General features: G+C 37.8%; 1 protein-coding gene across 7 annotated transcripts in view; it reads left to right on the top strand.

The window, feature by feature from the left end:
• Nucleotides 1-12,445, top strand: part of LOC6050545 (forkhead box protein O) — a 99,034-nt gene that overhangs the window by 55,192 nt on the left and 31,397 nt on the right. For all 7 annotated transcript variants that reach the window (XM_038250079.1, XM_038250073.1, XM_038250077.1 and 4 more), the window contains exon 4: nt 12,078-12,300. In XM_038250079.1, coding sequence (XP_038106007.1) covers nt 12,078-12,300 — 223 coding nt within the window. The remainder of the gene's footprint in view (nt 1-12,077; nt 12,301-12,445) is intronic.

The following is a 12,445-nucleotide window of genomic DNA, read 5'->3' as shown; positions in this document are numbered from 1 at the left end:
CGCTTTGTAAATGCCGGCCTACCCCCTCAGGAAAAGGGGAAGATTTACATACTTACTTAATAATGGGTTATATAGTGAAAAATGCTGATGAACTTTGAATTGTATGAAAAACAGTATAATTTTCCAAGTACTGTCCAGACATGACCAGCCGAAATTTCGATTATCCGAAGGTTTGTATGGGACTTTAAATAATCAAATCACGAACAAAATGTTTTTTTTTCGTTTTTTTTTATTTTCTCACTTTTAACATCAAAGTATAGTTCTGCGACTTCAGTTTAGTTGGTTGCTGATTAAATTAATGAAATGCATTTTTTCACCGCCATTTTAGTTGCCATGTAGGATTTGAAAAATCTAAATCACTTTAGAGTAGTTTTGGGGTCATACTAACGCTCAACAATCAAAAAAAGGACATCGGAAAAAATATTATTTTTTTCGTGATTCGATTATCCGAAGTGATTTTTTTTCGAGACCTTCGGATAATCAAGTCTGGACTGTATTTTCTTTAACTTTAAGAGTCATTCCGCCTAACACTACTTTGGGAACATAAATTGGTTAGTTTTAGTGAAAATCTCTCACATAGCAGTAGACATTACACATCGGCCAACAAGCACGTTGGTTTGACAAAGTAATTCAATCATTTTGCGAAACGTTCCGTGCGTGAAATCTCTCAATGTCAAACGTATTAACCACCTGCAGGGACCTTGAACGATATCGTGTGTTTGATGGTTGCAGCGAGTACACTTGAAAAGGGCCTCGTGATCCGCACAGATCGGGGGAACGGGGGCCGGCTAGGTACTTTTTAATTTGTGGGAATTTTTCCAGCTGATGCACTATATAAATCAACCCGAACTCGATTCAGAGGTGAGATAAAACAAGAAATGCCGTAAATTACAAGTTTTCTAGTGCGATTTTCCCTGCTCGAGTCCCGCGCGATGTTCGGATGCCGATAAGGGCATACATTTTTACTATACGCCACGTTTGCCTATACGCGGGGTTGGGAGGTAGTACGATGTATTATTACGAGTTTGTGTATATTTGTACCGATAGTAGATAATATTATATTTATAATCCTGGCTGTGCACTAATCCACCGCTCGCTAACAAGATTTGACAGACCGAGCGATTCCATTATGGATGTCAATTGGAGCAAACGTCGTGAAGAGATATGTTTCAACATTTGGGGTAAAATTATTCGGTAGGAACTAACCATTTTCTTAAATGGCAGTCGAATCGTATAGCCGTTCTATTTTTTGGAAACAACAGAAGCTGAGTATGCTTTTTCGACTGTGGTTTATTAAATGTGAAAGTTGATATCTCCGCTATAAAGAAAATATCGCCGATCCTCCAGAATTCGGAAACATTATTGAACTAGCACATTTTAACCTGCTTACGTGGCAAACTTATCATCGGGTAGATATTGACAAACTTTTTGATCTAATAAATTTTTGTTGAAATGTGTTTTCCAGATAATATTTTTCTGCTCATGAAATAGTTGGATCTGTAGGGTGAAATTCATTCAAGATGGCAGGAGGAGGAATAGTTCGATGAGAATGGAAATAGAGATTTTGGAAATCTGAATAAAATTACTAATTTTTTGGCATTATTGTTTAAAGAGCTTTGCTGGAATCGCTTAGGTTCTTTAAAACGAGACTTGCAATAAATGTTTCTCATCGTTCAGTACTCTTTCCTTGCAAACCTCGTCAATCTTCCTGCAATAGTGGACATCTGTGTATGCTCTTACCATCACCTGGGTAACAATTCATTCGGTTTGGGTCCTCGCATCAGGAGTGTATTGTGTATTGGTCCTGGTCCGGCATTGTCCACGGTCTTGAGCAGTTTCCGGGAAGAAAAGTAGCCGCACGGATTACAACACTTTTCCCCACTTTCGTCCGAGAGAAATTTTTATTGGCCGGCTGAACAATGGGATCAGGAACACGTACCGTATGGTTTTTTTTTTGTGAAGGAAGAAAGAATTTTATAAAGAAGGTGTTTAGCATCGGATGAGGAAACTCCTTTGCAAAATCCGTCTCTTTATCCGCTTGAAGTGGAGACTTAGCACAAACATTTCTCACTTATAGCTAGGAAGGAAAGGTTTCCCAGCATTAGACGGTAACCGGCAAGTGCTTGTGGAGCCTTGTGAAGGACGATTAACCTTCTGTGGTAAGCTGAACCCCAGGTCTGAGTTGAAGTTGATACAATGAAATGGTTTACGAGAGGTCTTTTGTTGAGCAGTTTATCTACCCCTCCTTTTCATTCTTCTGGATACAATTTTAAGGATTTGGTGGGAAAATCGACTTTCCTACAACCAGGTTAAATTTGTAATTTTTCATCTTACCTCAAATTAACCGTCATGATCTCAATTACAGATCAGTATCTAATGGCCGTCACGACCACTCACTTTTTGCGTGTAATGTTCAACTGACTTTTTTCTCCCCTCACCAGCTCAAACTGTGCCGACAGTGACGTATGCTTGAATTATTAATAAATCACTGATTTTTGCCATCAATACCACATCGCTACGGCAGAGTCACAGTAGAGTGGTCACTTTTTTATATTCTCTATAAGAAAAGAAGCAGGCAAAAAAAGGAAGCAATGGAAAGAAGTTGGCTGTCAGTGGTTGAATGGGCACCGCAAATTGATAAATGGAAATATGCTTATAAATTTTGCAAGTGAAGGAGATTTCTTTGGTAATAAGGGGAGGGAGCATCTTAAAATAGAAGAATTATGGTGACCGATTTTATCATGTGACATAACGAGCAAACTGTTAAAATTGTTACAAAATAGTTGTTTAGAGTGAATCCACGAGCAGGACATACCCATCTCGCATCGATTACACCAATAGATCTGAATTTTGTATTTAAATGTATGGGTACAGAAGGTAATGTCAATCCTCAAGGGTAAACTTTGTTTTCTCAGCCATAACAGCTAACCCTTAAAAGAAGGCCTTGAGCACAAACGTGGATCACCTACTTATATTGGATTTTCTATGAAAAAATTGGGCAGAAAGCAGGTTGAGTTGGATACAGAACCACTAGAGAATTATAAAACTTTTTGTGGTACCATTTTCCAGAGTGGTTAATAATTTTTATCTGAGGTTTGTATGAAAAATTATAGAGCTGCTTTCCCAAAACATAAAATAATAATGTTCACGGGAATTTTTGAATATATTATCGCTTGAATGATATTTTGTGATACGCCAGCTGTAAAAAGATATGAAAAAGATTTTTTTTGATTCTATGATATTCACGAAAATTTTGAACTAATAATTGGATCTTTTGACACCTTTTAAAATAACAATGTAAACCAGCATGTAACAAAGATAAAGAGACTGTTATTCCTAAATATTTTTGAACCAAAGATTTTCTCTACGAATACCTAGTCCCACCACTTATGACAAGATTGCTGGTCGCTTACATTCAGGCATGATTGCGTCGCCGTCACCCGTCGAGACGAAAATAGCCTCAAAAGTCCAATTTCACGTAACCGCCGTCACTCGGACCAGCCTCGTAGTGTGATCTTCTCAACCAAAGTGAAGTTATTCTTAGCGAAACGTCCGAACACACCTATCGCGCAATAATAGCATACGCTAAATATATATCTTGACATCTCGGGCACATGATGTCCACATTGCGAGCTGTACTCTCGTAGTACACACCCTGAAATTAGAAGATTTTTGTTTATAGATTGGAATGTATGATGTCTTAAAAGGACTTCCTTAAAATTTCTTCTGAATGCAATGTAAGCAGTAAATCACTCAGTTGAAAATGCTGTCTCAAACACGAGCTGAAGTGAAATTCAATAAAGCTTGCCAACTTTTTAATATGGTCTGATTAATGCATTCCATGATAATTGAAAAGAATTGTTTGAAAGCTTTCTGCAAGTTCATCCCTTTACCATGGCGATTCACGCTTACGACGGCAAAGGATAGAGTTTGAAGTGCTGAAAGACTAAAAGTTTTCTAATAATTTTCCCTTTTTTGCTCCTTAGTCAAGTCCATTCTCGCCAACCCAACATAATTTCTCGCCACAAATCTCGATGTTTCCAACAAGCTCTACTCGTTTTCCGCGGATAAACGAATCTGACCGGAGTAGATGCGAATGAGGAAAGGTTTTCCATTTTTTCCCGGCTAGCGTCGGAAACTGCTGACGGAAGAATCATTGAAAGCATCAAGCTGGCCAAGATGGAATGTGCGAGCGGAGCGAGCAAAAAATGGTTCTGCTTGTTCTTAAATTAACCGTAATCAAAAGTGCTGTTGAAGTTTGCTTGTGCTGTTTGAGTGCTTTTTCAGAATTAGGATCTTTATGTTATGTTACATTGTTAGCAATTTTAAGTTTTTTTTAAACATACACGTCATGTCCTTAAAATATCTTTTTGTTTTAAAACCATTTGAAAATTTAAACTTCTTTGTAACGCGCAAGTTATTCACATTCATGGCTGCGTGTAATAATCATTACCATCAATTAAATTATCATAATTTCATTCATCCTACTGCTTTGCGTCATTATGGCTCTTTTGCACTTTTTTTTTCTCCGCTCTATGAATGAGTGTTCTCGCCAGCGTTGGCAATCTCATTTGGAGACACACAATATAAAATTGTTTTAACAGTAAAACGCAATAAAAATTGCATCACTTGATAGATCCTTTTTTGATTTTTTTTTGCGATCTTGCCAAGATCTAAGAATTGCTAAAGCTGTTGGTTGTTATGGGGAACAGAGTGTGTAGTATTTCAGCGTTGCGATTTGAGTAAAATCAATGAGGGTTTTGCATACAGGAATGATAATTATATAAACTGGTTCTTCAATAGATAACATCAAATGTTTCTTTTACATTGTTGATAAATAACTATGATATTATAAAATTAATTCTGATTTTATTTACAAAAGTGTATCTTAATCATTTTCATACATCTTCAAGTATATTTTGCACGTTTATACTTTTGCCGACTAAACGTATTACGCAGAAGTATTCATAAAATTTGATTGATTGACAGTAATCGACTTGCTTGGTATCACCACTACTAAAAGGGTTCCCATCATACTTGAGCGATTACCGGCGACGATAATGATGATGAGAAAGTTTTACCGCGGCTATAGAATTACGGCATGCTATACCTACTCACTCTGCTTCTGATAACATCATCTATGTAAGTGTTCTGTAGTCACTTGACCGTATAAGTGAATGCGAAATGTGATTCTAGTTGATGGATCATGGTCGAAATGCTTCAATCACTTCATTGTGACAGGAAAAAAAGTATTCAATTTTGTGATAAATTACTTAATTGGAAAAGCAGTTGCGGTTGACCACCCAATCAATTTTGATTTTATTAAAATTTCAACACACTGTCATGGACAACTGCATTTTTGAGGAAATTGAAATTGATGCATGAGGAAGGTCCCGCTAAGAAATAATACTATTAAATTAATTAAAAAGGACATAGACACACATTTATGGTACCTATCGACATACTCACAATAATCTTAAAGTAACATTTGAAAGGCTTTTTAACTATCCAACAAACGATGGATGGAAACGATCTATCCGGATATTGCTTTCATCGAAATATCTGTGGTCCGATCTCCAGAAAGTGTGTAAATAACATTTAAGTGCTCATAACTCTTGATAAGGTTATCAGATCTTCGATGTTTTAGGCCAGTGGTGTTTTTAGATGGCGGGCCAAATGTAAAAAAAGCTTATATGACAAAACCCGTTATTTAAAACTATATCCTTAAAAATGGATCCTTGGGCCATACTTTGGTCACCCCTCAAAAAAAAAAAAAAAAATCAAAAATCAAAAAATCAAATACGGGCCATAACATAACGGACACAATTTTCATCGAAATATCTGAGATCTGGCCTCCAAAAAGTGAATAAATAACACTTACGTGGTAATTCCTTTGATAGGGTGTTATCAGATCTTCGATATTTCAGGCTCATTTGAAAGGTCTGTCAATTATCTAACTAACGACGGGTCGCACGAAATCATCAAAATATATCTGAGATCCGTCCTCTAATAAGTGTATAAATAACACTTGAGTGCTAAGAACTTTTGATAGGGTTATCAGATCTTCAATGTTTTAGTTTGAAAGGTATTTTAAATACCTTTCTAAAAATGTATATCATGACTGGTTTTCTTACAGTTACCATCCTTTTTACGATCTTTCGGACTTTCTTCAAAAAAGTTTTTTTAGCATAACTTTTGAAGTACTTTACTAAACTTCATAATTTTCATGGGACCCAAGGACGAATTAAATGAGACCAAAACGGTACAAATAGGTTTAGTCAGTGCCGAGATAATTGAATGCGAATATTTCGGTGCACACACACAGATAATAGTTCAGTTTTTGATTCTGAATCGATATGTATACGTGAAGGTGGGTCTAGGAACTCGTATTAACTTTTAGTTAATATGAGTTCCTACCTCACGGCAAAACTGAATGTTGGTGTATTTGTATTAAGATGTATGCCACTCAGCGGTTATGGCACAAGTGCTTATTCGATTCGATTCTAGATCTCATACGTCGTTATAGTTAGAGCCTAATCTCAATTTGACTTTACTTGACAATGCTGGAAGAAAAAGAAAATAATAGTTAATAAATTTGAATGCAATAAATAATAAATTTGAAGATCCCTTTTTCAATAATCTACACATTTTATGTTGAAAGTATTAAATAATTTTAACGTTAATATGAGATAATGGAGATCACATCGAAAAATGTCATTGGTTACCAAACCCTCCGTGTAGTACACTGAAACCCCCGATTACGCTCAGGCGTTACGCTTTGTATTTCGTCGATTTCTCTGAAACGACGCGACATTTTTGCAATCTTTTTAAAGCAATTTATGCGTCTTGTGCAGATCTACAAATTGATTTCAAAAGAATGTAGAAACATTACACTGATTTCGAGAAATCAACCTAATAAAAAGCGTAACGCCTGAGCGTAATCGGGGGTTTTAGTGTAGATGTACCGAGCCACCAGACGCAACGGCGAAACAATAAGCATGCCATGCCACAGTCAGTGCGGAACGGTAGCAGCGCATCAGAATGTCCCCGCTGCAATCACACGGGTCGCTTGGATCTGTAGGAAAATCGCTGCGCGTGTTGGTGGGGAAAAGGGTTGAACCCAGTCGGCGCCTACTTGGCGGAAAGTCGGAATCTAAGAAAAATTTTCCCCGTTCGATGCTCCTGGCTACGCTTGAGTTGAAAAGTTTTTAAACGAGCCAAGGCAAATTTGCCATAGTGATTGTGGCGACGACAATTAAAGTGAAAGCTCGGCAAATCTGCCAGGGATTTTGTGGGGGGAGGGCCAGACGGAGAACGAAGCATGTAAAGCAGGAAAATGCTGCTCATCGTGTGATTGGGTGTACACAAAAGTTTTCCTCCCGTAAATACTTCCGTGGAAAAATCATACATGTGGGATACGGTTTCCAAACTCCCTCCTTACAAGTATCGTCGGGACGCAATAGAAGTTGTGTGCACACATATTTCACAGCTCACACAACGAATGTTCTGCAACACTTGTAGTGAATAGAAGATGCTTCTGGCTGAATTATAGTGGGAAAAGCACTAGAATAAGCATTGAAGAATCGGAAATCGCACAAGGAAATACGTTCACTTAATCTTCTTCGGAAGGACCAGCTAGCTTGTGTGCACGTGCGTGCGTTTGTGTGTGGGCCGGTTTATTACGGGGTCATTTATTTATTGACCATCATAAATAGACCAACGGGAATGCTGCTGAATACGCATTTTATAAGTTTGCGACGAGTGATTGGACGCGCTGGAGATACGAGTTTGTCATTTCTTTATAATAAAATGGTTTAAAGTATCGTTATGTATGTAATGTAATCATGTAAATAACTGTAATCAATTACACAACAATAGAGAATCGGGGTAGTTCATGATACATATACAGCAATTGCATTTGAAAAGAGCCTAAACCGAAAAAAAAGTTCTCCAATCGGGCTCAAAATTTTTTTGTTTGCCGGTTTTGTTTGGCCATTAGGGTAACCTACATCTTGCTAGGGTGGTTCGAAAAATGGCAATTTTCGTTATTTTTCGCAAAAACCACTTTTTTCAAAAAATCATATCTCCGCGCCATTTCATCCGGTTTTAGCTGTCTTAGACGCAAAAGAAAGGTGATGAGTTTTGCTATTTAAGAAAAATAGTAAGAAGTTCCAAAAATCTTGTTTAACTATTGAAAAAGTCGTTTGAAAACTTAAAATGGCGTTTTGACCGTGTCTGGACCAAAGAGCCTATGTCTGGACATATTTTTATCGGATTCCTCGGAAAATTTCACATAACATATCAAAAAATTGGCGATGTCGAACCGTACGTTTCCGAAATATGATTTTTTGAAAATAAAAACTACGTTTTTTGACGCGCCGCGCGCAAAAACAGGATAATGACGAAATCTGCAAAAAATCAACTTTTTTCACAAAAAAAAAAAAATCAGCAATGACCTATAGATGTTTGGGTATCAAATTTTTTGTAATTGAAAGACGCAACTTTTGGTACCATAACATCTATAGGTCATCGCTGAAATTTTAAAGTTTTCGCAGTTTTAGTGGAAAAACTTGATTTTTTTTGCGATTTCGTCATTTTCCCGTTTTTGCGCGTGGCGCGTTGAAAAAATCAGTTTTTATTTTCAAAAAATCATATCTCCGAAACGTACGGTTCGACATCGCCAATTTTTTGATATGTTATGTGAAATTTTCCGAGGAATCCGATAAAAATATTTTCTGGCTCTTTGGTCCAGACACGGTCAAAACGCCATTTTAAGTTTTCATACGACTTTTTCAATAGTTAAGCTAGATTTTTGGAACTTCTTACTATTTTTCTCAAATAGCCTAACTCATCACCATTCTTTGGTGATGCGTCTAAGCGTCTAAGACAGCTAAAATCGGATGAAATGACGCGGAGATATGATTTTTCGAAAAAGTGATTTTTGCAAAAAATGACGAAAATTGACATTTTTCGAACCACCCTGATGTAGGTCACCCTAATGGCCAAACAAAAAAATACGGGTCTAATTATTTTGGCCGAGGAACCCCCAGAAAAATTTTGAGCCCGATTGGAGAACTTTTTTTCGGTTTAGGCTCTTTTCAAATGGAATTGCTGTATATTAACACGATTTTGAAGCTTAGTTTTGTGAAATAATGGAATTTACTTTTTCAGCAAACTATAATATTTTGAAAAGAATATTGAAATTGACAACAAAAGTCAAATTAAATATCATTTCAATTTTGAAATCCAGAACATTTATAAATGCAATGCATTTTAAAGAAGAACTGTTCGTTTATAAAAAATGTGCTTAAAATGGAAGGCACACAATGATTTGAAAATTTCCTCAATGATCTAGCAATTTGGCTAGGTTTCCATTTTTTTATCCGTATCAAATAATTTGGCACTAGAATAAATTGAATTCTTGCCCACACTTTTTATCTGTTCATATTCCCCCTGAATTTGCCGAACAGGAGCAAAAAAAAGCTCCTGTGATGAAGTGGGAAGAAACCGTTTTAAATTTTAATTTTCCAGGCAAATCGCGTGGAAAAGCCCGAACGTATGTTTAATGCCCGGCCATTAATACTACTTTTATTCTCCTTCCTTTATTATACCCAAACTGCCGAACAAAACGAAGGGATGTCTAGTCCTTTGTGAATTGTTGCTGCAGCACACAAAAAAGAGCAGCGAATCATCTATCTATGCTAAACCGTGGATGACCTAATCCTCCATTTGATGGAGGAGGGGGCGTGTGTATTATCTCGATATGATCTAATTGAACGTGAGAAAAAAATCGAACGATGTCTATCGTAAATGCGTCCCGTGGCCGAAAGGTTGTGATGCCATCGATTGACGCTGGGCGAACTATTTTAATCATGAAAGTGAAACAGTAATCGGGCTAATGAAGAATGAAGACGGAAACGCAGAACAAACGCTTTGGCGAACAATGTAAAATCGGCAAAGTTTGGCAATTATTGGTTACTTAGCCAAATTAAATAATGCCGTTTATTGTCCATATGGAGGAACAAAGTTCATCGATAAACATTATTTCAGATAGTTGCGCTTGGGACGCATAGCCGGGGACATCTTTCATGCAAGACATTTTCACCCCACACCGAACAGGGAAGGGTAGATGGTCTCTGTCTCCAGAGAAGTTTTCAGGCATCGTTGTCTCCGTCTGCACCAATCCCGTCGTCGTCATCGTTGCCGATAATGTAATGTGCCTCATTTGGTGAACTTTTACCAATAAGTTTTGGATCGATTCCATTTCTTTTGGCTGCTTCCATTTCACTCTTTACCGTTGTTGGCGACGTACGAGCGAACGGACTCGTTGGACAGCCGGAGATGCAGTAAAATGCTGCTCGGGAGTAATTTGGACAAGTTTGAAATGCTGCCCAACAGGGCTGCTGATCAAACTGGACACTACTTCTGATAAGTGCTCAACCTATGGGTATAATCACAGATGGGAGCGGGAGAAAGTGTCGGGTAAAACATTTTGGACGAAACTTATTGAGAAATCAGTTGATTTGTATACTTGTTTGAGTAAATATAAGAAAAACTTTGATATTTTAATTTCGTTAAGCTGATTTGTACATTACAGGACATGGGTAAAATCAATGTATGTAAATTAACCACATAATGGTTATATTTTGATACCATCATTTGTGGCGAATCGGGACACATGGGGTGAATTGAATTTTGAAATTTTGGAGTGGTTTCGGCAAGAACTCCAAACTTGCAGCATCCAAATACTCTGTAGTCCCGATTCGTCCCTGTTGACGGTACATCTTTTTCTTTCTTCTTCTTCTTTTTTTTTCTATATATAGAATAATCGACAGTTTTGTTCGAACGTGAATCAGTTCAAAACGGAACGTCGGATCAAGGTGCTCTTTATTGCGTTGGGTTTGTATAAGTCCAAGGAAGGTTTACACGCTAATTGACACTTTGGCTACTCTGGAACCGATTACGAGCATCGGAAAAACGTCAACAAACGAAGTTTGTCGGGTTAAGCTTGTAGTTCATAAAAATGGTTGGATTTAATTTTCATGAGATTTTGGAGTCTTGAGTTTCTATTTTAAGGTGATGATCTCTTTAAAAGTGGAGTTCCAGTAATAAAATTCCAAGAAACGATTTTTCAAAACCAAAAAACTTGATTTTCGACACCTTATGAACTTGGACGGGAATGTGTTGTTTAAAATTGTTTCGATATTTTTTTAGTATTCGTGGATTACATTAAGAACAATGCTCTTTAAAACTTATTCTTAAGACGTATAGACTTGGGAATATAATTATTTTATACACATTTTATTTCAATTTCGTTGCTCGTAGATAAGACGAAAGAAACAAAAAAAAATAACTTTTGATTGTCATCACTAAAAAAGTTTTGGCCCACTTTTCACCAAAGCGTGCCATAAATCATACTTCAACAACACAGATAAACTGCAATAAATATCGAAACAATTTGCGTGATAGAATTATATAAATCAGTGACCGAAACTGTCGCATAAATAATTCCGACACTCTCGGCAAAAGTCAAACGGCAAAAATTTCCTCCACAATCGTGAATCTTGGCCAATTGCCTCTGTTCGTAGATTTTTCCGGCTGCTACTCAAATACAGTCCGAAGTCGGAAGGGAAATATCCTCTGGCCTAATATGTCGGCCCCGGACAGTGCCCCACAGAGAGCATCCTGACAAAGTTATAAACTAACGACATCGCTCAAAGTGTGACGAAGATAAAATCTTACATAAGCGCCAGGGTGAAACCACGCTTCTGAAGTGGAAATCGGGGGAAAAACGGGCAAGTGTCCCCACTAGAGCACATACAAGGATTCTTTTGAGTTTGTTCTGGCTGCCGCCGGAAGTTCGATTTATATAATGTGAAATTAGTCACCCCTCGGACCGTTTATCGGCGCAACGAGGCATTCCCTAGGAGTCCTCCCAGTCCTCGTTGTCGTCGTCGTCGATTATTTATTTGTAATTTATTCATTTTTCTTTCTTTTCTGGCTTCTGCAATAAATTTTCATCCGTTTGACTGTTTTTTCTACTTGCTCTCTCTCTCTCTCTCTCTCGCCCATTGCAGAATTCAATCAGACACAATCTATCACTGCACAACCGATTCATGCGAGTACAGAACGAAGGAACCGGTAAGTCGTCCTGGTGGATGCTGAACCCGGACGCGAAGCCGGGCAAGTCGGTGCGCCGGAGAGCCGCCTCGATGGAGACGTCCAAGTACGAGAAAAGGCGCGGCCGGGCGCGGAAACGGGTCGAAGCGATCCGGCAGCAGGCGGCACTGGGCCTCGCAAGTGAGTATCGTACACCGCATGAACCGATGTATGGTTGAAAGAGTTGGTTTCATGCTAAATGGTTGAGGTGAAGCAGGCCAAATAAGAACAGTTCTAAATTCTTATACTTAAAAAACAGTCAATTACCGGATCTAAACTGCCCCTG

The sequence above is a fragment of the Culex quinquefasciatus genome, chromosome 1 (genome assembly GCF_015732765.1).
Source record: "Culex quinquefasciatus strain JHB chromosome 1, VPISU_Cqui_1.0_pri_paternal, whole genome shotgun sequence".
Classification (NCBI taxonomy): domain Eukaryota; kingdom Metazoa; phylum Arthropoda; class Insecta; order Diptera; family Culicidae; genus Culex; species Culex quinquefasciatus.
Note: the sequence above shows the minus strand (reverse complement) of the source record. Positions and strands in the feature narration are given on the sequence as shown.